General features: G+C 42.9%; 1 protein-coding gene across 1 annotated transcript; it reads right to left on the bottom strand.

The window, feature by feature from the left end:
- Window positions 1-11,680: 11,680 nt before the first annotated feature.
- LOC138664661 (keratin, type I cytoskeletal 13-like) lies at window positions 11,681-21,104 on the bottom strand. Its single transcript, XM_069751556.1, has 8 exons — window positions 20,271-21,104; window positions 18,544-18,626; window positions 18,005-18,161; window positions 17,763-17,924; window positions 17,315-17,440; window positions 15,711-15,931; window positions 15,117-15,202; window positions 11,681-11,867 (listed from the first exon to the last, which is right to left on the bottom strand). Exons 1-8 carry the CDS (start codon window positions 20,856-20,858, stop codon window positions 11,848-11,850), a joined length of 1,443 nt encoding a protein of 480 aa, XP_069607657.1. The 5' UTR covers window positions 20,859-21,104; the 3' UTR covers window positions 11,681-11,847.
- Between the last annotated feature and the right edge of the window lie 4,168 nt (window positions 21,105-25,272).

Here is a 25,272-nt window from a genome sequence, read left to right as displayed (position 1 = left end):
AGTGAAGGAGGACGAGGCAAGAAATGAGAAGAATCTGGGGGATAGGAGCTGCGACTGAGCTCACCCCAGAACTAAGCACCGAAAACTGGACATGTTTGTGTGGGAACTTCAGGACCAACCATCAAATCCAGAGGACAGGAGATTGCAGGTCTCCTGGCCCCAGCGGACACCCGAGGGCACAGCAATATACGAGAGCCTGGAGTCACCATGAGGGAGTTACACCTGGAACAGGTTCAAGCTGCCTGCCATGTGGGTAGTGTTTCACTTAGCGGACAGACTGAGAGAGGGACTTGAGGAGAACTAAAAGCACCAAGCACCCTGAGAACAGCGCAGTAGGAAAGCCTCCAGCACCACCTGGCTAGGGGAACTCTGAATTGCTTCCAGGCTGCCCGGATCTCCATAACCAGCTGTGAATTGAGCCATGGACTGCACCTTCAACCTGAGATTAAAGGTAAAGAATCTACAGTCCTTGTGTCCTCCACTCATTTCTTGAACCCTCATTCCTGCACCCCAACGTCCATCATCCCTCCTAAACTGTTCTGGTAGCCCTGGGGCCCCGCTCCACCTGTGGTGAGCAGAACCACCACAGCTGCATCACCATCAGCCCAAGCAGTCTCCTTAAGCAGCGTCCTCTATTTATAGCTGAACACCACAGGTGGCGTCACAAACAATCCCCCTTTCTCTATACAACTCTATTCCTATTTCCATCATCCATTTTCTATTCTCCATCCCTTTAATTGCAAGCTCAGGGCCAGGGACTGGGTCACCGCTGCCGTGACCACCCCTTTGAGTCGCGCTACCCGGTTCCGAGTACCCCACTGCACTAGCGGGTGTTGCACATGTAATTGTCAAATTATTGTAATTTTTCATCTCTACTGATTTTTTTTTGCAAATTTCCCAGATAAACTGCGTTGGGTCATCTTTTTAGTTTTCAAAAAAGGCCCAGGCTATGCAACCCATGCAGCCCCTGCGAACTGCACACTCATGATCGGTGCTGGCCACAGCCATAGTTGTGGCTGAGGATGTAGTGCTTGTCGTTGTTGTAGTACTTTGTGTTTGTGCGGGAAGCCACATTATAACCTCCTCATCTTCCTCCTCCTCCTCCACTTCCTCTGCTGAGCTACTCATCTTCATACCTCTGGATTCACACCAAGTGGGATCTACAACCTCATTCTATCTTTTCTCCTCACAATGAGAGTCACCCTACTCCTCTTCTTGTCCTGACACAACAGTACTGTTCCTATGCACCTCAGGTATCTGAGTCTCATTAGGATTATCTCCACCCCCCAGTGGTTAACAGCTGGTGAAGAGGGTCTGAAGTCTGCTCAATCCCTGCTTTTTCTGGCCCCGGATCCAACATGAAAACAATTTTGGGCATCGGTGCAGACGTTTCCTCCTCTGGATTCTGTGATTTTTTTTTGAAGCAGACCTCTGATGCCCATGGAATAAAATGAAGTAGCAAATGGGGCCTCCTGAGATTACCATACAGTTTTTGCACAGTCTAGTTAGATGCTGGAAGATCGATTTCACACAGGACAGGATCTTATCTAGCTAACTGACAAGTTCACTTGCAGCTCTATCTGGAGCATCTTCTCCTTGTGACACTGAGGAAATGGAGCCAGCAAAGCAAGATGTCCACTTTTTATATGGCCAGGGACATGTGAATTTGGCAGCCAATCACAGAAGACCTTGTGTCATGATATGGATGGTTTCTGTACCCTGATTGGCTGCCGGAGTCAACACAAAGTTGAGGGAAATTTTTTTTTAAAAAGAGTGTGCCGCTCCTCTAACCTCTCCACACCCCTTCCCCTCATCAGCACGCCACTCTGTCAACCCCCTCGCTTATCATACAGCACCACTATCCTAGCCAAAGTAATAGCAAAAGCATTAGTGGAAACGCAATGATTTACCGAATTGTGCCTGAATTTTGCTGACTTTGAGTAAAAATGCTCTTGAAACTAAACACGAATCCGAATGTGCTGCGTTCATGCCGAATTTGAAATTGGCGAACGTTTTCTGAATAAGTTTGCTTATCTCTAATGATGACACTAAAAAATGGGACAATGCATATGTGGACATATGGTGGTCATTAATTTGCTTTGAGCAGCATATGGTTGACAAACAACGTTGACCTCTTTCAGGTAAGCCTTATAATAGAAAACCGAAAGTTGCCAAGACAATGAATAAATGACTTCAGGTTTTTTCAGTTTGGGGATGGCTCAAATACTCCCTGAAAGTTGCACCTACCAAGACCTTATTTAACATTTTTATAAGTCTCCTGGTGGTACTGCTTGGAGGCATGATGAAGACATTTGAAGATGTTTGCCCTTATAGCAGAATTTGGGTTGGGCGTGGTAAGTTGACTGCTGTCTGGTTGCAACTAATGATGTCACAAAAGCAAATCCCCTTTCACATTGTGGCCATTCCCCCCGGAACAAAAGTGGGGCAGTAGCTGTGGGTAGACCAGATGCATTCAAACAATTCACTGAGGGGCACCTCTGCTTCTTTGGTTTATGCAAATATAAGCATGAGTGTTCTGCCTGTGGTGCAGCACATGTAGTGATTAGATGTGTCTGACCATCATCAAAGTTGTGAAGGAAACAAGATGCTCAAGTTCAACAAGTGGTGTTAATAGCCCCGATGGGGCCAAGGTTAGATCTTTACCCAAATTACATTTGGATTGTTTTTTTTATATATACGTTTCCTATTTACTACAGTTTACTAGTTCCCCCTTTTTCGAAAACTTGCAATCTTGCCTATGCAAAAAATTATTGCAGCTTCCCTATTTTTGCTGCAGTAAAGATTTGGCATCAGGTGCTTGCCAACCATAAAATCTGTTTCTGGTCAGACAACCTAAGTTCGGTGCAATATATTAACATTTGAGTTTAGGCCCTACGATGACACTTAAAGGGAACCTGTCACCTGAATTTGGCGGGACTGGTTTTGGGTCATTTGGGTGGAGTTTTTGGGTGTTTGATTCACCCTTTCCTTACCCGCTGGCTGCATGCTGGCCACAATATTGGATTGAAATTAATTCTCTGTCCTCCGTAGTACATGCCTGCGCAAGGCAAGATTGCCTTGCGCAGGTGTGTACTACGGAAGACAGAGAATGAACTTCAATCTAATATTGCGGCCAGCATGCAGCCAGCAGGTAAGGAAAGGGTGAATCAAACATCCAAAAACTCCTCCCATATGACCCAAAACCAGTCCCGCCAAATTCAGGTGACAGGTTCCCTTTAATTTTGTGTCATCTGGAGAATAATATCTATTTCTGTGCGCGATATGTTCCTGGGGTTTCATCAAAAATGCGCAAAGGAAAAATGCCCACAGGAAAATTGCCTACAAGGATACAACTGTAGTTGCTCACATGAAAAACTGCCCAAATGGACAAAATAGCAACATTTTATTAAAACAGTTTATTAACTGCTTCACAACATTCGCCGTACATGTGTGGCGCATGTTGGAAGCTTGCATATGGAGTGGGCTCCTGCAGCGAGCCTGCCCCGTACCAGGCAGGGGATAGCTGTGTATTAAAGCCAGGATCTCTCAACAATCATTAACCTGTTAATAAAGTGCTGTCAATACAGAGGCATTTAACACGCCATGACTTGCACAAGTGCATCATTTTCTCCACCCATCAGTGCCCATGATGTGATTGCGGGTTGTCGAAGGGTTGTCAGGACAGCTGGAGGTCAGCTAATGACCCCGTGCCTGTCATTACAGAACTTTGAAACCATGCCTGTGGCCGAGCTTCAAAGGAGACCATGATTGTATTTTCAAGTCCCCTAAGAGGACTAACAATAACAATAAAGTGAAAAAAAAATATTTAAAAAAAATATGAAAAAAAAAACAAAAACCTTAAAGTTCAAAACACTACCCTTGAAAATAAAGATATAAAAAAATGAAAGAAATACACATACCGTATTTTCTGGTGTATAAGACGACTGGGCGTATAAGACGAACCCCAACTTTTCCATATAAAATATGGAATTTGGGATATGCCCGCCGTATAAGATGGGGGTCATCTTATACACCCAGTCATCTTATACGGCGTGTGGTTCCCAGGGTCTGGAGGAGAGGAGACTCTCCTTCAGGCCCTGGGATCCATATTCATGTAAAAAATAAAGAATAAAAATAAAAAACATGGATATACTCACCCTCGGACGGCCCCTGGCTCACAGCGCTGCTAGTGTCTGCCTCCGTTCCTGAGAATACAGTGAGTGAAGGACCTTCGATGACGTCGTGGTCAGGTGACCGATCACTTGACCGCTCATGTGACCGCGACGTCATCGAAGGTCCTTCACTCACTGCATTCTCAGGAACGGAGGCAGACGCTAGCAGCGCTGTGAGCCAGGGGCCGTCCGAGAGTGAGTATATCCATGTTTTTTATTTTTATTCCTTATTTTTTATTATTATTATTATTATTATTTATTCCTCTCCTCCAGACCCTGGGAACCACACGCCGATATCCAGGATCGCTCCCTGCACATACCGTACCCGGCGTATAAGACGACCCCCGACTTTTGGGACAATTTTTAGGGGTCAAAAAGTCATCGGAAAATACGGTATTGTATTTTGCTGATTACACTGGTCTACAAAAAAAAAAAAAAGGCATGGACTTTTAGAACAGTTTTAGACTAATTTGAGGGTGCTGAATTCAAATCTGATCTTATAATTTCTCTATCACATCACCTTTTTGCGCTATAGGTATATAGCCCATTTTCATGAATTCCATGATAAATATAAGTAGTGTATGAAAAGTGTCGGTTTATATGGTTCACTAAGGTAAATTTAGTTTTCATTTACTCTCCCAATAAATGTGAGAATATCTTTGTTTTCTTTGAACACGCATAATTCCCATTTGTTATGATAACACCCTTTTTTTCTGTGCTACTGGGACAGTAGAGCTACAGCAGAGCATTGGGTGAAAACTGAATGGCCTCAGCGACAGAGTTTGGCATCTGGCAATAAGAATGTCATCCATGATCCTCTAGTGGATAGGAAGAACATTGTCTTTCCTCCCTTACACATAAAACTTGGATTGATGAAGCAGTTCGTCAAACCTCTCAATCACAGTGGAGAATACTTTAACTATATATATGTTCAACTTTTCCTGGTCTTAGTGAAGAGAAGAAAAAGGCTGGAATATTTGGACCTCAAATAAGATGAGAGACCCAAATTTTATCACATCAATGAATGAAACAGAAGAAATAGCTTGGAATGCATTTTGTAATGTGGTGCAGAATTTTCTAGGGAATAAGAAAGCAGACAACTATGAAGAGATTGTGGAAGAGCTACTAATGAGTCTGCGAAATCTTGGATGTTGAATGATTATCAAGATTCACTATTTACACAGCCATTTGGACTTTTTTCCAGAGAACCTTGGGGATGTGAGCAAGGAATAAGGGGAGCGTTTTCATCAGGACATTAAAACAATGGAAGGACGGTATCAAGGCTGGTGGGACTCACATATGATGGCTGACTACTGCTGGAGCTTGATGAGAGACAACCCAGGAGCTGTACATCACAGATCAGCCAAGAAAAGAAAGTTCAAATAACCGCCATATGTCATTCATCTGTGTGCCATATATATGTGTTTTTATATTTTGTAGTTTGTAAGTATATTTCATTTTCTGTACATAGACTTTGTAATCTTTGTTATTCCTTGATTAAAAATATACAATGTAGTATCGAAAAGCATGTGTTTTTATCATAAAATACTAGGAGTAATTTTCATCAAAAATTTAAAATATCTCGAAATCCTGATGTGATAGCCAAAAACGGAGTTCGTATTCGTAATCAGCAGCCAAAATTGACTTAAAATATGTTTTAAAACCTTTTACCAGAAAAATTGCGTTGACCAGTGTTATAAGATGCACCAAACCATAAGATGCACCCTTGTAGGGAGGAAAATAGGAAAAACATTGTTTAATAAAATGGTGTGTGTCTTATAGTCTGAACTGGGGGCACATGCGGTGGAGCGGGATCCCAGGAAGCAGGATCAGTAAGCACAGAAAAACATTCAAGAACTCCAAAGTTCAGTTGTTTTGGTCTCCCAATTTCACAATAAAGGCTGTAACAAACCATCAAAATGTCACATCCATCCCAAAAGTGTACTAATAAAAACATCATCTCACCCTGCAAAAATAAGCCACACACAGCTCAATCGGCAGAAAAATTAAAATTTTACATGTTTTATAATCACATTGATGAGGAGAATCATATTGCAAGGTAATTTTTACCACAAAATACACACCGTAAAAACAATTCCCAAAAAACAATATCAGAATTGCGTTTTTTTCCGTGTGGGCAATTTTCAGTGTGGACAATTTTCTGTGTGGGCAACTTTTCTTGTGGGCAACTTTCCTGTGGGCATTCATGGCTGTGGGCTTTTTTCTGTGAGCATTTTTCCTGTGGGCATTTTTCTTTCGGGCATTTTTCTGGTCACCGTTCCTGGGGTTACTAATATCTTTGCTGATGCTCTCTTATGTTCTTATCAGGATTAGTGCCTGATCAGCATGTCCCCGTGTGACCTAGTGGGGACCAGTTAAAGGGGTTGTGCCAAGTTTGGAAGTTAACTCTAATTTATTGGATACAAATGACTTTCTAATCACTGGGAGACCAACCACTGTACTCCTCATCAATCCCAAGCTCTGAAGAGAGCCTTCTGAATGCAGGGGAGGTTGACCATACTCTTTTCATTCTCAATAAAAGCCCTGGAGCTAGCCGATAACTTGGAAAAACTTTGGGATAACTTCCAATCTTGGCACCCCTCTAATGGTGCTGATAAGATCCTAGCTCACTTCATCAACATGGCTGCTGTATGGTAAGTCTTCGGGAGATAGGAAATATTTTTTAAGAGATAGATCCGTAGACAAGAGTTGTTCGCCAGGTGAGGCCTGGCTGAGAGAACTGATCTATTATGTTAGTACAAAGTCAATATCTTATGACTTATTACCAAAGCTCATAGAAGCTTGCCATAACTTTTGCTCCTCTCATCAAACCATTCTGTTGGCAGCTGCTTTTAGGGTATGTGTTAGGTATCGAGTTCCCGCCTCTGCACAGGGTGAATCTCGAACCATCTCTGCTGCGGTCTCCCATTCTTCTCCAGCCGTAGTGGAGTCTGCTCGGCGGAGACGTCAGTCCCAGCATCTCACTCAGTCTGACTCTGTGCAAAGGGTTACTGCTGCTTGTCCAGCTTCTGCCATTGAAGCCAGTGCTGGGCAGTGGCGAGCAGATGCTTTTGGGACTAAGTCCTGCTTTTCCCCTTCTGAGCCTGCCCAGGGCAAGATCTCCCGTTGGAGACCGAGGGTCACATGCTCAGATACTGCAGCAGATCCCATTGGTCCTTTATTGGAAGGTCATGAAGGTGCTAAACTTCTGTGGCAGCCTCCCATTGGTCCTTTATTGGAAGGTCCTGAACGTGCTGCAGCTATATAAGCTTCGCATGGCTGCACGGCCATGCGCTAGTGTACATTTGTAAACGTGTGTGTGTTGTGAGTGAAAGTCGTTCTTTAAAATCCCCTCCCTATTGTATGACTGCTCGCGGAAAGGGGATGATTGCAATCTAGCGCCCGACTTAGCCATCAGCACGTAACACACAATACAGCGTCTAATTGCTGTGACCGCCAGTGCGGCGCCGTGCGCTTTCACAGCTCTTTCCTGACCCAAGCCTGGGTGGTTAGTGGCGTCCGCCAGTGCGGCACCGCACGCACTCTCGTGCATCTTTATTATTATTATTTCTGTCACTCTGACACCCCAGTTTCGGTGTCGAGCGCATGAGGCTTATATGAACTCAAATGCTGTGTCTTGGGATTGAGTTCTGAGACTCCTTGCTTGCGCTCTTGGTGCGGTACTGCGGCCCTGTGACGCAACAGGGTTCCCTTCCTTCACACAGGGTGAAGTTAACCCGTGTGTGTATTCACATTGTACTGCCATATAGTCTGTCATTACTTGGCAGCAGGTTCCATCTCTGCACGGTGGACTCCGGGCTGCGAACGCACCTTACTCTATCTGTCTTATTATTTGGTGCGTTCCGCTAGCCCTAACAGTATGTGCACATGTTGCAGATTTGACTGTGGAATTTTCTGCACAGATTCTGCTTTTCTTGGCAGAAAACGCAGGTCAGAATCTGCACCTTTTTTGGTATGTGCACACGTTGCAAATTTTTGTGCGGATTTCTTCCTTTTTTATCCTTGCACAGTAGCGTAGCTACCGGGGGGGCGGAGGGGGCGGTCGCCCAGGGCCCCGCGCTCTGAGGGGGCCTACCCGGAGCTACGCTACTGAAACTGCATCGGCGCTCCGATACAGTTACATTCTGCAGTAGAGCAGGGAGAATCAATCTCCCTCCTCTGCCGCTATGGGGCCCCTGAGCAGGCCGGGGGGGCCCGGTGCCAGCAGTGGGCCTCCCGCCCATCATCACATGGTGAGCTGTATCGGCATCTAACCGATACAGCTCACCGAATTGATGAGGGAAGGAGCGCTCTTTCTCCCATCATTCCCCTGTTAGCGTCTGACGTCGCAGCGCCTTGTCAGGACAAGAGCGGGAGCAGGGAGCACCGCTGGAACAAGGAGGAAGAATGGTGAGTATTTATTTATTGTGTTTTTTTAATGGGGGCTGCCTTATACACTACAGGATCTGCCTATGGGGGGTGCTGCCTTATACTACAGGATCTGCCTATGGGGGGTGCTGCCTTATACTACAATCTGCCTATGGGGGGGTGCTGCCTTATACTACAGGATCTGCCTATGGGGGGTGCAGCCTTATACACTACAGGATCTGCCTCTGGGGGGGCTGCCTTATACACTACAGGATCTGCCTATGGGGGGTGCTGCCTTATACACTACAGGATCTGCCTATGGGGGGCTGCCTTATACACTACAGGATCTGCCTATGGGGGGCTGCCTTATACATTACAGGATCTACCTATGGGGGGTGCTGCCTTTTACACTACAGGATCTGCCTATGGGGGGTGCTGCCTTATACTACAGGATCTGCCTATTGGGGGGGTGCTGCCTTATACACTACAGGATCTGCCTATGAGGGGATGCTGCTTAATACTACAGGGTCTGCCTATAGGGGTACTGTCTTGTACTATATTGAGGACTATCTGGCACATTATACTATATGGATGTTATCTATGGGGCCATCATACAGTGTGGGGATTACAGAGAAGGGGCCATCATACTGTGTTGGAGCCATCAAACAGTTTGGAGTCTACTAAGGGGTCAGTATACTGTGTGGGTGGTACTATACAGTGAGGGAGCATCATACTGTGTATAGAGGAGCTGTACAGGGGGAGACTCGGAACATTATTAAATGTAAAGTGGGCACTTATTGTTATAGGGGAACTCGGGTTACTGTGACTATCAAAGGGGCACACAGGGCAATATTACTTTCTAGGGAGCAAAATGTGGGCACTGTTTTCTAGGGCACTTGCACCAAGCATTACAATATTATAGAGGGGTGCTTTAGAATTTACACAGCAGGTGCAGTAATAGGGACACATACGGCAGCAGCGGCTCAGTATTGGGGTATCAGGGGCAGTAATAGGGTCACATAGGGCAGCAATGCTTCAGTATTAGGCTATCAGGTGCAGTAATAGGGACACATATAGCAGCAGAGGCTCAGTATTGGGGTATCAGGTGCAGTAATAGGGACACATACGGCAGCAGCGGCTCAGTATTGGGGTATCAGGTGCAGTAATAGGGACACATACGGCAGCAGCGGCTCAGTATTGAGGTATCAGGGGCAGTAATAGGGACACATACGGCAGCAGCGGCTCAGTATTGGGGTATCAGCAGGATTAGGGGTTTGTGCAGGTTGAGAATAGATGGTGATGGCTGGAATGTGAGAAGTGAAATGTGTCTTTGTTGTATTCTCTGCAGCCGAGTCCTGGCAGGAAGAACTTGTCATGTCGGTCTGGGCCAGATGGAAAAGACGGGAAAAGTGACGATTCCATCAGAGAACGCCAGAGGTAAGTCATTATCTGTAACTGCGCAGTGATCTGTTATATGTTCTGTAGGACTGGTATCTCCAACTGACCATATGGCGGTAATATCAATGTTGGTCATTATATAGAGATTATCTTCAGTAATAGCGCAGTCATCTGCTGAGGTTCTCCTCCACTATTAGGGTGCGTCACCGAATTGTAATCAAGGTTACCTGGTTACGGGCCCACTCAGAAGCTTCACCCCCCTGAACCAAAACCCTAGCTACGCCTCTGCCCTTGCAGATTTCTATTATGGAATGGGTGCCGAAATGCAGCAGATCTGCAAAAAGAATTGACATGGTCCTTTTTTGAATCTGCTGTGTTTTCCGTGCAGATTTTTCCGCACCATTAGCACAGCCTTTTTCTTTTTGCCATTGATTTACATTGTACTGTACATCACTTACAGATCTGCGGAGTTTCTGTGCGGAAAAAAAGCTGCAGTTCTGCAGGAAATCTGCAACATGTGCACATACCCTTATTAATATTTAGGTTTCTTTGTGCCGTTTGCATTTGCATTAATGAGTTGGTGACACCCTCTAAGACAAAAGCTGATTACCTGCAGATTAATTATATTTCCCTGAATAAAGCCTCTTTATGCATCCGATTTTGCAAATCAAAGACAGATCAGTCAGGCAAAGGGCTATGGATTCTGTTGTTCCCCTCATCATGTTCTACTTGTCTACTAAACAATAGCATATTTAGCAACATTCCTGCAGATGGGTCACTTTTGTCCCATGAAAATGGCGCTACTCTAAAAAAATTCCAATCTCAATCTCTCTTCCATTGCTGTCTCAAAGTGGTGGGATTTCAGAAACCAGGTGTACAGAATTGGGGCAGGCCTTTCATAAGTTGAAATCTAACACATTGGTCTCTGTGTCCAGACCTTTTAGATTGTTCATTAATATGTAAGTTTTGTTTTCATACGTTTTACCTGACCCACCATGTGGATTCTCAGACATGCTTACATCTTCGAGGCAGCCCAGATGATGAATGAATACTAGCACAAAAAGAGGATTCAGAGATTCTCCAAAAATTCCGAAAAATAGCAAAAAAGGCAGAGATGCTCACCTGCCTAGGCCTCCAAACAAATGCACTATCAGGATGCAGCGGACCCATGTGGTTAAGATGGCGGCAACACAGGTGCAGAAATACTGATGAGGCAGCCACTCTCAACCTACCAAGTTAATGGCGCTATTCACACAATGGGAATGCACAGCATCCAGGTTAACAGCCTAGTAGTGACACCCTTCTATTAGCTCAGTCGGGCTGCCCAGCGCTATTAAGATGCATCCCGTGTGAACAGACACCACAGTTTACAAGACAGAATGGGCCCAACTGCACCCCGAAAAAAATGCAAAAAACACATATAAAAATATGTGAGGTATTAGTTTATATTTTGGCCAATGGGGCAAAGGTGTCTATGATTGATTTTATGCAAATTGCCTCTTCTGAGAAAAAGAGGACTTAAACTCTATAGCGCCACCTGTTGGAAGTAGCGATCCTACAAGTCACAATCAACCCTTTAACGAGTCATGCAATATGAGAGAAATTACGGCAAATAAGCCTCCTTACCTTGACAAGCCAGAGATGGTATGTCACTCTCCATAAGGAGAAACGATACCCCTTATGATTGATTTTGACATTCTTCAATTGACATGAATAAAGACTAAATACACAGGACGCAATAGTACCTTGCAGAAAGGAAAAGATTTATTGACCACCATAAAAACCGGAGAAACACCTTGTGTCTTTGAATGGGAGGAGACACATGTAAGGGTTGGGTAAAGATGTATATGGGGAAGATGGAGCTTAAAATGAGCTGTATCACAAGAACATTACTGGGTTCTGTTCAGGCTTAGCGGACTTTGGTAGTAGCTGTAAAAAGAAGAGTCTTGGTGTTATTATTTACTAATACATATATTCACAGTTTATATTTTTTGGCTTAATCAATCGGGCATAATTTAGACATTATATGAGTATAATAAGAATGTAAGTCCGCAAGGACAGGGTCCTCTCCCCTCTGTACCAGTCTGTCACTGTAAACCTGCTTACTGTAAACGATATCTATAACCCTGTATGTAACCCCTTTCTCATGTACAGCACCATGGAATTAATGGTGCTATATAAATAAATAATAATAATAATAATAAACAGGGCATTTAACCAAAAGGGCAATCATGCTGACTACAGAGCCCACTAAAATAGGGGTAAGATCAGGTCGGTTCCTCTTCTATCCTCAATGGGCAGTGGAAATCAAAATGTAGGGTAGAGAAAGTACCAAGCAAACTTTCCTTGATTTAGAGGGATGTATTACTATGACTCAGTTTAGTCTAAGTTCACATTTGCGTTGTGCGCCGCAGCGTCGTCGCCGCAACGCACAACGCAAACAAAAACGCAGCAAAATGCATGCACATGCGGCCCATGCGGCGCCAATGTTAAAAGATAGGGCCGCACGACGCATGCGTTTTTGAAAAGGTCAGCGCCGCCCGAAAAATGCAACATGTTGCGTTTGACGCGCCCAGGCAGGTGCGCCCTAACGCCGCATGCGGCGTAAAACGCAACAAAACGCAACACAACGCATGCACATGCGGCCCCAATGTTAAAGATAGGGCCGCACGACGCATGCGTTTTGTTGCGGCGGCGACGCTGCGGCGCAAACCGCAAATGTGAACGTACCCTTAGAGAGAGGTGGCCTTTTTATTTTTGCTCTTCTACTTGTTAGGCACCCCAATATTGGACCTCATGTGACAGTCTTTTTGTGAAGTATCCCTGTGCTATATACGGTACTTAAACCTTTACTTTTCACATAGAAAATGTAGAGTTTTTATTTTTTAGAGGTTGTTTGTGTTCATAACCAGCCACACTCCCGTCTGGGGCTATATCTCATATCGTAACTCAGCCCAATTCACTGGAGCAAAGCTAGGCTTAAATACCTGGCACAGCTCATGGGCAAAAGTTGTGTTGTTTCTGGAAAAATAAGTAGACCCTTTTTCATACATTGGACAACCCTTAAAGGGATCATATATTATTAAAACTGATATAAAGCATCATCTTCATTGTTACTATCTATATACACCGACAAGCCATAACATTTAATATTATATAGTAATATGTATGATTCCTCTTCTGCCACCAAAAATACTCCGGCCCATTGAGACATGGACTCCACAAGACCTTGTTTGATGTCATATGGTATCTAGCACTAAGATGTTAACAGCAGCAGATACTTTAAGTCCTGTGAGTTGTGACGTGGAGCCTTCATTGATGGAATTTGGAGACCAAGTCAACTCCTTGAACTCATGTTCCTCAAGCCATTTTTGAACAATTTTAGCAAAGAGGACTCAACTATTGTGAAATACTTGGTCTTTTATTAAGACGTACCGTATATACTCGAGTATAAGCCGAGATTTTCAGCCCATTTTTTTGGGCTGAAAGTCCCCCTCTCGGCTTATACTCGAGTCATACCCAGGTGTCGGCAGGGGAGGGGGAGCGGGGCTGTCTAATAATACTCACCTACTCCTGACGTGGTCCCTACAAGTCCCTGGCTTTCCCGGCGCTGGCAGCTTCTTCCTGTACTGAGCGATCACATGGTACCGCTCATTACAGTAATGAATATGCCGGTCCACCTCCCATAGAGGTGGAGCCGCATATTCATTACTGTAATGAGCGGTAACGGTGACCGCTCAGTACAGGAAGAAGCTGCGGCGTCGGGGAAGCAGGGACTGCAAAGTGCCAGGAGCAGGTGAGTATAGTGGGGAGGGGAGCGCAGCGCGATATTCACCTGCTCCTCGTTCCAGCACTGCTCTGTCTTGTGCAGTGACGCTCAGGTCAGAGGGCGCAGTGACTTAGTTAGTGCGCGCCCTCTGCTGAACGTCAGTGCAGAAAACGCTGAAGATGGAGTGGCGCCGCCGCCAGAACGAGAAGCACGTGAATATTGAAAGTGTCGGGGGCCTGAGCGACGGAGAGGTGAGTATGTGATTTATTTTTTTTATCGCAGCAACAGCAAATGGGGCAAGTGTCTGTATGGAGCATCTATGGGCCATAATATTTGTGCAGCACTATATGGGGTCATAACGTTTGTGCAGCACTATATGGGGCCATAAAGTTTGGGGGAGGACTATATGGGGCGACTTTTTTATGGAGCATCTATGGGGCTATAACGTTTGTGCAGCACTATATGGGGTCATAACATTTGTGCAGCACTATATGGGGCCATAACGTTTGTGCAGCACTATATGGGGCCATAACATTTGTGCAGCACTATATGGGGCAAGTGTCTGTATGGGGCCATAATTAACGTTTGTGGAGCATTACGGTATATGGGGCAAGTGTCTGTATGGAGCATCTAATGGGGCCATAATCAAGGTTTGTGCAGCACTACATGGGGCAAATATCTTTATGGAGCATCTCATGGGGCCATAATCAGCATTTCTGCAGCATTATATTGGGCAAATGTGTCTATGGAGCATCTTATGGGGCCATTATTAACCTTTATGCAGGATTATATGGGGCATATTTTAATATGGAACATCTTATGGGGTCAGCATGAACTGTGTGGAGCATTATATGGGGCTCCTGATTCAATATGGATATTCAAAAACACTTAACCTACTGATTTCTCAATTAATTTTTACTTTTATTGGTATCTATTTTTACTTTTGACATTTACCAGTAGCTGCTGAATTTCCCACCCTAGGCTTATACTCAAGTCATTAAGATTTCCCAGTTTTTTGTGGCAAAATTAGGGGGTCGACTTATACTCGGGTAAGCTTATACTCGAGTATATACGGTACTTGGTCTTTCTAGTGTTTAAGTAAGTGGAGCATATCCAAGAAACAGTTAAATGAATGCCAGGAACTACGTTTTTCAGCAGAACATTGCCAAGATTGTCACACTGTCTCCATGGGCTTGTCTTCTTCCCATAGTGCTAGGTAAGATACTCACATGCCCATTGTAGATGCTTTCTGCTATTTTACTGCTTCCAACCCACTATTCACTAGCTGTCTAATATTGTCCATGCCTTGATTAGTGTCATTCTTATGGGGTAATGTAATTCACTTCACCTGAGAGCGATTTAAACATTATGGCTGATTGATACATTGTTTAAAATTTAATGATACTTACATGAAGTAGAAGAGGTTGTAGTTGATGAAGAGGTTGCAGTTGAAGAAGAGGTTGTAGTTGATTTAGATCCGCCAGCTGCAGGAAGCCTGGAAAACAGACACAGAGTTAACTTAATGGACCAGTAAAATGTACAACCAGCTTTACCATACAGTAAATATATACATGACGTAAATGTGATTTCTATAGAAAATCTTCATATTGGTACTAAATGATGACTGAACAGGTAATAATTGAGTTTCTTGGCTTATAATAGAACGGACATCTAAGAAAAATGTTTGATGGGGATTGTTGATGGTCACAGATGCTAATGTAGGGATGACCCACATTAACACAGGTTAAGTAAAATTACACATTTCCTCCATTTGCCATAAAATCCTTACAATGTGGTATTGCTATACATAAATGGCCATGCATTACCGTGAGATTGTCTTTTGAAGGACTTCTAACATGATCCCCACTCATGTAAGCTGCAAGCATTGGTGGCATTAATTCTTAATTCTGCCTAACTTATGTTGACAATATGGTGGCCAGTATACAATAAAACATTAATGAGTTGCCAATATAAGAAAACTATTGTTATCCTCTCAGACTCACTTGCTGTCTTGTCCATCCAAAAGTTCTCTGTATTTGGAAATCTCCTGTTCTAGACGGGTCTTGATATCCAAAAGCATCTTGTATTCACTGCTCTGGAGTTCCAGCTGATTTCTGATGTCTTGAAGTTCACACTGGATTTTGGCTATAACGTCTTGAAGTTGTGACAACTGTGCACAATAGCGTCCTTCTGTTTCCGCCAAGGAGGACTCTAGAGCTGATTTCTGCACGACAAATATGCTTTATTAGCATTCTTGTCAAACAGAAGGCATTACTATTACAAATCTCATTTTCAATTAATTGTAGACACGAACCAACATAGCCTCCTTTAAAGGTTCCTCTGTAATATCTAAGAGAGTCACCGTTACTTCCTCAGAATTAAACAGTAACCTTCCACACCCTTCATAGCCTAGAGGCCCTCATACAGATTAGATTAAACCTGGCCAAACCCATCTATTTCGGCAGAACCCTTAATATGTATAGTGCCCTGCCAACTCTCCCAGGAAAGATGATTAAGGAATAGAGGTAAGTTGAATTAAAATACCCGACCCAAGTCATTGACAGAGTTATGTGACAGTGGCTTAAGGTTTCCATACACATTCGATGAATGTTGGCCAAATCCAACTATTTCAGAAGGACCAGCCAACCATGTGATATGTATGAGGGTCTCCCATGGGAATTTCAATGGCCTATCCTATTGTTTTAAGGGAACAGAAGCTTTCTCCTCTTATCCCATTTTTATCATATGAATACTTGGCCAAGTCAAATTCTCATGTGTATGAGAAAGTGGGGAGGGATACCTATTTGTCCCCCACAAAATTATGACAATACTATTTAGAAGATAGCTCTAAATACTATAAAATCCCATAAGTCAATAAATGAATGCATTTATGTAGGGGAGCATCCCAACAGTCACTGACAATTCATTATAGAGATGTAGGGCGGAAACAATAAATCACAAAGCTATGTTATACAGAAGACACAGCAATAATACTTAGAGGTTAGATTCCAACTTTCTATCATAGCATTCCAGAATTCAGTATATTCCAAGATTTTTGGGGGAGTTATGCCTATAAATCTCTAACAAAATGTGCGACTTTTTTTTTACTAATCAGCATTCCTAGCCCCTCCTGACCTTGCAGTTTGCACCCTAAATGTTTGCTATGGTGTTCCCAACCCTATAGTATCACTAATTTAAGCATACAAAACAATTAGTTAACTCAAAAATTATCACAGTATACTACAAAATACTCCACAATCGCAGCTCAATTACATCCTATTGATGCTACTCACTGTTGTGAAGAAGCACTATACAAAACTCGGAGTTTGGCAGATGATCTCACTACAATTTGTTTTATATAGATTTTTGAAAAAATGTATCTCATAAGTGAAATAAAATCATTTGACAATAATTGGACCCTATGCAGTATCGCTTTTGCGGGACCTTTACCTTTCTCTTTATTGCTGCAATGCATGGAAGGAGTGGTAACCAAAAGAGAAGTGGTGATGGACTGTTATCATAAATGTAGCAATCGAACATTCAGATTAGTCCAGAGCTTGCACACTTCTTTATTATTTTGTGCCTTTGTATGGCTCTGTTCACTTACCATACTGAGCTGAGACTGCAATTCTATTTCCAAACTCTGTAGTGTGTGTTTCAGGTTTGTAATTTCAGACTTGGAAGTTTGGACCTCTTGACTTCCACTGACAACCTGTACTTGCAGCTCCTTGGTCTACAACAAACAAAAACATGAAGGAATTTTATTAGTGATATGACCATCACCTGTAGATAAAGATAAGTATAGGAAATTGTAATAAAATACTTGAAAATTCTGAAGTCACTACCTGACAAAAACAAACTAGATATGAAAATTGTATTAGCTACCTTAAATGACTTGAAATTGAAAATTGTAACATACATATTTGAAAATTGTAATTATAAAGTTTTTCTTACAGGTAAATCACAAAATAAAACAAATGTCATCTAATTTCCCCTCCACTGTGTAGTAAGACTTGAAGGCCATACAAAGTAGATGAATTACACTTCAAACTAACCTGAGCCTGGAACTGTGCTTCAGCTTCTTGTTGGTATTTGGCAGCCATCTTCTCATATTCACTTCTCATGTCACCCAGAATCTTGCTTAAATCAATACCAGGTGCAGCGTTCATCTCGACATTGACATTTCCACTGACTTGGCCTTGCATTCCCTTCATCTCCTGAAAAATAATTTAGTAAATTCCATAATTTGACATATTGAGTTCCATAATCAATATTTACCAATGTCTTGATATCTCACCTCCTCATGGTTCTTCTTCAGGTAGGCCAGTTCTTCAGTAAGGCTTTCAATCTGGCTCTCAAGGTCAGCCTTGGACAAGGTCAGCTCATCAAGGACCCTACGAAGGCCATTAATATCAGCTTCCACACTCTGGCGGAGAGCCAGTTCGTTCTCATACCTGAAAATAAATATGCATTGTAGAGAATGAGAAGATATAACTATTTCTGGAATATAGTCATAAACTATTTGATCAGAGCTGAACATGGATTTGTTAAATAAATATTATGTAGATTTATTACTTGAATTTACTAGTTAATTTTTTTCTTTATGTCTACTATATACTATTAATCTTTCACCATATTGTAAGGACACAAGTGACAACTGAAGTTGTCAATTCTGGAAACACGAACCATTACTCTATAGAAGTTGTGCTCATGTTTGAAAGGTTAGGTAACCAATAATGCTATTTTTTTTACCACCAAGCTAAATACGCCCACACATCTACATACTTAGATCTTGAATTTATGTAAACTGGCTAGGAATAAATGACCAATACGTACTTAAGTCTGAAGTCATCTGTGGTGAGTCTTGTGTTGTCGATGGCCAAGATCACTTTGTGATTATCAATTTGGGCAGCGAGGATCTGTAGATTGTCAAATAATAACAAGGTTGTTACATATTGCACCAATATCGTATTACTGAGGTCAGAAATTAAAGAAACAAGAGCATAACTTCAATGTAATTCTATCTGAATAAAGTGGAAGATGTCTTCCATTCACCATGAAATGCACCCATTCAGATACAGGCTCAAGAAACTGCTATATGATTATGTTGGTAATTTGTTAAACAGACAATTAATTTATTCATATCCATAATTGTATGCAATAGAAGGAGTATTTTTGTATCAATTACAGGTTAATCAGTAAAATCAAATGATGTACGGTAATTAATAAAGTCATTCTTGGAGAAATTCAGTTCTCAGGAAGCTAATATATCCAAAATGACTGTAAGTGCTATATTGTTTTACTGCCTTCAGGAAATGAGTAATGGATTGTCACACGACCGGTCTGATTTTGTTCTATGACATACAAATATCCTGAACCCTAGGTATTTTATTTCATATATGTTTTATACCTAAATAAAAAGTATTTGCATATTATAATTCTAGCTCTTCGAAAGCAGTTTATGTTCCCAAATATGCATCCAGCCAGCATAGTACAAGGGATATATACCCCACTATGCTGGATAATTACTTTGGAAGCAATAACTACATGTTCCTTTACCCCAGAGATAGAGTTTGCTATCCTAGCCCTCTCTCGTCAAAGGAAGTACCTTGCTGAAGCCCCCTAATACCAGGAACTTGAGACAAAAGCCCCTCTATAACATGTAATGCATACATTTTACTTAATTGATTATATACAAATGTTATGATTTCACTATAATGTGAATTGGGGCTTCAGATTCTGGATCTTGGTCCCAGGTGAAGGATAACCTAGCTATGGCCCTGTCAAATTGCTCCTTTTGAACCCATGAATACATTGTGGACAACCCCATTCCTCCTTCTTATTGGTCACATGAACCTGAGCAAGCTCCTCCTCTCCTCATACAAAGTAAGGGTCAGACTGATTTAAAGGTCACCAATTTTCTTCAGGAGTGCCTGGTTGAACTGACACAATGAAGGAATCCATTTTCGAGGCAGTTTAACATGCCTCTGCATATTGCAATTGACAAATTGCAAGGCTATCACACTACATGGTAATAAGGTGTGTCTGATACTGCACCCCTCAAGGCACAGTTTCCAAACATAATAATTTGTACAAGATCCCAAATCATGTCTGCCTAATTAGGCTCTGTTCCATCTTGTTACCAATTAACTGCAGGTCATATCTAGATGTGAACTCTATTTTAACATTCCAGTAGTATTACCACTTGAACTTCATTGAGAGTTTATCAAATTATACTTGTGATTTGACCACAGACCAGTATGTGAGAAGCAAATGTCTGCAGAAATTCATACAACAAAAAGATTTTTTTATTGCCTTTGAATATGCAGTAGAGACATAATTGTTTAAAGAACATTGAATTTTTGATTACAATATTAATCTAACATTGACACCTATAATACCAGTGCTAACGGCGTTAGTAAGTGAGTGCATAAAAAATATTTTAAAAAATAATCACAATTGCAAGCCATTTTGTTTAAATTCATTTCTGCTATGCTGGAGGTCACCTACAAAACAATAAAATCTAAGGGGATAGGTATTTTAAGGAGAACTGGAAGACGTACCTTAGCACGAAGATCTTCGATGGTCTTAAAGTATTGGCTGTAGTCTGCTTCCTTTTTAACAGGGCTCTGCTTATCATACCATTCTCGAATCTTCTTCTCAAGTTCTGCATTAGAGTCTTCCAAAGCCCGCACCTTGTCCAGATAGTTGGCCAAACGATCATTCAGGTTCTGCATAGTCATCTTTTCATTACCAGATAGTAGTCCCTCTCCAAGTCCACCTCCCTGGTTAAAGCCACCACCAAATCCAGATCCACCACCAAATCCAGCTCCACCACCAAAGCCGGATCCACCACCATAGCCAGCTGCACCACCATAGCCAGCTCCACCACCAAATCCAGCTCCACCACCAAATCCAGCTCCTGCTCCTCCACCAAAACCACCATCAAAACCAGCACCTAAGTTGCCGGCACCATAATCTCCAACCTGGCAGAAACCTGCATTTCCACCAAAATTTCCACCATAATTTCCTCCTGCTCCAGTAGCAGCATATTTAGAAAAAGACACAGAATTCCTTGCACCAACTCCCCTTCCACCAGCTACAGACCCAGTTGATGCCCTATAGGAAGAGGATGAAGAGTGATAAGCCATGTCTACAAGAAGTAGATGATCCCAAGTCAATGAGCTAGTGATTAACACAGCCTGTTCTAGTACTGTAGGAGCATCTTGTGAACCCCAACTAGTCTCCTTATAAATTCTTTTCAATGGGTGTCACCTTTCAGAATCTAATTAATATTCACTACGTATCTGCCAGGAGTGAAATACATGCCAATAAGGAATTGATTGCACTCAAGTTTTTTTCAGCATTATTTTCCTTCTTGGAAATAGTTGACACACAACTTTCACAGTCAATGTTTTTTTCTTTTGTTTATCTTCACAAACCTATAATTTAATCTGGGAGTATTCCTACAGGTGCGTGTCACACAATGACATCTCACTGAACTTTTCAGAGGGATCAATCCACCCACATCACTAATTCAGCAGAGAGCGGAATAACCTCATGCAATGTGCATAGATATAGCACAGAATACATGCTGTGTACATTTTTAGGGTAGGTACAGCTTCATTGAGCATATACTAGGGACATGATTGAAGTGCACCAGTACATGTAGAAAAGAGGTCTTAATTTGTTATCTCTACCACTTATCCAAAGTAATTGCCTCTATTTCTAGAGGACCAATGAATGCTTCATTTCACTTGTGGATGTGCTGCTGGAGAACTTAAGACCTGCTCATTAAAGGTGATCATTTGAGGACTCCTTCCAACAATACAAAAAAGTCCACAGCAGACAACCTCTATTGGTTCTGTATACCAACCACACATAGTTGAGAGCAACTACTTTAATTCCCAAACATCATTTTTCATGAGAATAAAGCGGAAGAATTTGAATAGATCCAATGACATCACTGAGGAATAAAGTGAATGAAACAATAAGGAGCCAATTGATTTACCAGGGATCAGTCATTTAAATGAGTTCCTTTGTACTTAGATGATGTAACTATTCCTCCTATGTTTGATTGTATTATAATGATGAATAAGGTTGTCTACTGCTACCACACCACTGTGATCAAAGCAATGAGCCCATATACAGTTGTTGTACAATGGCCTCTTATCGTCGCTGTCCATATCTACTACATAATTGTCTAAGGGTCACGTCCGTCTTTCTGTCCTTCTGTCTGTCTGTCACGGATATTCATTGGTCGCGGCCTCTGTCTGTCATGAAATCCAAGTCGCTGATTGGTCTCGCCAGCTACCTGTCATGGCTGCCGCGACCAATCAGCGATGGCCACAGTCTGATTAGTCCCTCCCTACTCCCCTGCAGTCGGCGCCCGCTCCATACTCCCCGCAGTCACAGCTCACACAGGGTTAATGCCAGCGGTAATGGACTGCGTTGTGCCGCGGGTAACTCACTCCGTTACCGCCGCTATTAACACTGTGTGACCAAGTTTTTACTATTGATGCTGCCTATGCAGCGTCAATAGTAAAAACATCTAATGTTAAAAATAATAAAAAAACAACAAATCATTATATACTCACCTTTCGCGACGCTCCTGTGACCTCTGGCAGCTTCCGGTGCCAAGGATGGTATGGGAGAAGGACCTGCCATGACGTCATGGTCATGTGACCGTGACGTCATCCCAGGGCCTGCGCGAGAACGCCCTGCCATGACATCACGGTCATGTGACCGTGACGTCATCACAGGTCCTGCGCGAGAAGGACCTGCCATGACGTCACGGTCATGTGACCGCGACGTCATCACAGGCCCTGCTCGCCTGCGCGAGAAGGACCTGCCATGATGTCATGGTCATGTGACCGCGACATCATCACAGGGCCTGCGCGAGAACGACCTGCCGTGACATTACGGTCATGTGACTGTGACGTCATCACAGGTCCTGCGCGCCTGCGCGAGAAGGACCTGCCATGACGTCACGGTCATGTGACTGAACTACAAGGGGCCTTCGGAAGGTGAGTATATGTTTATTTTTTATTTTTTAACCTGTGACATACTTGGCTGGGCAATATACTATGTGACTGGCCAATATACTACGTGGCTGAGCAATATACTATGTGGCTCTGTGCTGTATACTACGTCGCTGTGCAATATACTACATGGTTCTGTGCTGTATACTACGTCACTGGCCAATATACTACATAACTGGGCAATATACTACGTGGCTGGGCAATATACTACGTCACTGGGCAATATACTATGTAACTGGGCAATATACTATGTGGCTGGGCAATCTACTACGTGACTGGGCACTATACTACGTGGCTGGGCAATATACTACGTGGCTGGCCAATATACTATGTGGCTGTGCTGTATACTACGTGGCTGGGCAGTATACTACGTGACTGGGCAATATACTACGTGGCTGGGCAATATGCTACGTGGCGGGGCAATATACTACGTGGCTGGGCAATATACTTCATGGCTGGGCAATATACTATGTCCCTGGGCAATATACTACGTGGCTGGGCAATATACTACGTGGCTGGGCAATATACTATGTGGCTGGGCAATATACTACGTGACTGGGCAGTATATTACGTAACTGGGCAATATACTACGTGGCTGGGCAATATACTATGTGGCCTGTGCAATATACTACGTGGCTGGGCAATATACTATGTGGACATGCATATTCTAGAATACCTGATGCTTTAGAATCGGGCCACCATCTAGTGTCCTATATTTGTCTGTTAGAGCTTTCACACACATTAAGATTAGTGTTGAGCATTCCGATACCGCAAGTATCGGGTATCGGCCGATACTTGCGGTATCGGAATTCCGATACCGAGTTCCGATATTTTTGTGATATCGGGAATCGGTATCGGATCCATAATAATGTGTAAAATAAAGAATTAAAATAAAAAATATTGATATACTTACCTCTCCGGAGGCCCCTGGACATCACCGCTGGTAACCGGCAGCCTTCTTTGTTTAAAATGAGCGCGTTTAGGGACTTCCATGACATCACGGCTTCTGATTGTTCGCGTGCCGCTCATGTGACCGCCACGCGACCAATCAGAAGCCGCGACGTCATTCTCAGGCCCTAAATTCCTCATTCTAGGAATTTAGGACCTGAGAATGACGTTGCGGCTTCTGATTGGTCGCGTGGCGGTCACATGAGCGGCACGCGACCAATCAGAAGCCGCGATGTCATTCTCAGGTCCTAAACGCGCTCATTTTAAGCAAAGAAGGCTGCTGGTTACCAGCGGTGATGTCCAGGGGCCTCCGGAGAGGTAATTATATCAATATTTTTTATTTTAATTCTTTATTTTACACATTAATATGGATCCCAGGGCCTGAAGGAGACTTTCCTCTCCTTCAGACCCTGGGAACCATCAGGATACCTTCCGATACTTGGTGTCCCATTGACTTGTATTGGTATCGGATATCGGTATCGGCGATATCCGATACTTTTTGGGTATCGGCCGATACTATCCGATACCGATACTTTCAAGTATCGGACGGTATCGCTCAACACTAATTAAGATGTAACCACCTCAGAGTCCCCCCAAAAAATAATGCCTTCCACCCATTATGATGCCCTAACAGGCTCTTCTACAAAGCATGATGCCCTACAATGCCTTCTCCCCTCTCTCCATGACACCTCTGCACTTCACAGGTAAACTAAAAGAATCTACAGCATTCACATATCCTCATTCCCATGATGAGATGAGCTAATTTCCATTCTGCTGAGCCTGTGACCCAGTGCAAAAAGCAAGGTCCAATTACCCATCGCACCTTCTGTGTAGAGCTTCAGACGCCACAGGTGTATGGTGGATCCGTGATGTAAACGATCCCTGCTCCACCATTATATATCGGTATCCTGAAGACATACATACAGCTGAAAGTGGAAAATGCGTGGCAACTCATGGGACAGCACCCCAAATCTGTGACGGTCCTTCTGAATAACAGACAGTTGGGAGGCATAACAGTGGGCTCCAGTTCAGCTGCAGCTTCTCATGGCATGTGCAGAGCCATTAGCTCTCTTGCTCCTATATCAAACATGGATCTCTTCACATAATCCTGAGGGAGGACGCAATGAGGGAATTTTCTAAAGTCACTATTTCCTTTAGTGACTTCATTGCCATTATTTGCGCCAAATTTATCAAATAGTTGTATGAAGTTTGATAAATTTGGCATATTTTAAGATAGTACACTTCTGTCTAAAAATGTTACTACTTTAAAGTGAGTTTGTCACTTTTTTGTAAGTTTTTATAAAAGTCATACCGTAATTCATAATACTGGCTAAAATTGTACTTTTAAATCACAAAAAGTCATAAACTTTCTTGCAAAAGTGGCGTGCACCAAAATTTGACACTTGTTGACAGCAGAAAATGTAAAAAAAAAAGTCAAACATGCCCCTCTGGCCAAGAGACAACTCCAGCAGAGCAGGGCATCTACTGATCCTTAATTGGCTATAGTCGGATTATAAGAATGAATGAGACTTACAGTCTCATATTTGCCTTCTGGCTGTTACTAAGTGTCATAATC

Source organism: Ranitomeya imitator, chromosome 2 (genome assembly GCF_032444005.1).
Source record: "Ranitomeya imitator isolate aRanImi1 chromosome 2, aRanImi1.pri, whole genome shotgun sequence".
Classification (NCBI taxonomy): Eukaryota; Metazoa; Chordata; class Amphibia; order Anura; family Dendrobatidae; genus Ranitomeya; species Ranitomeya imitator.
This window is presented reverse-complemented; position numbering and strand designations above follow the sequence as displayed.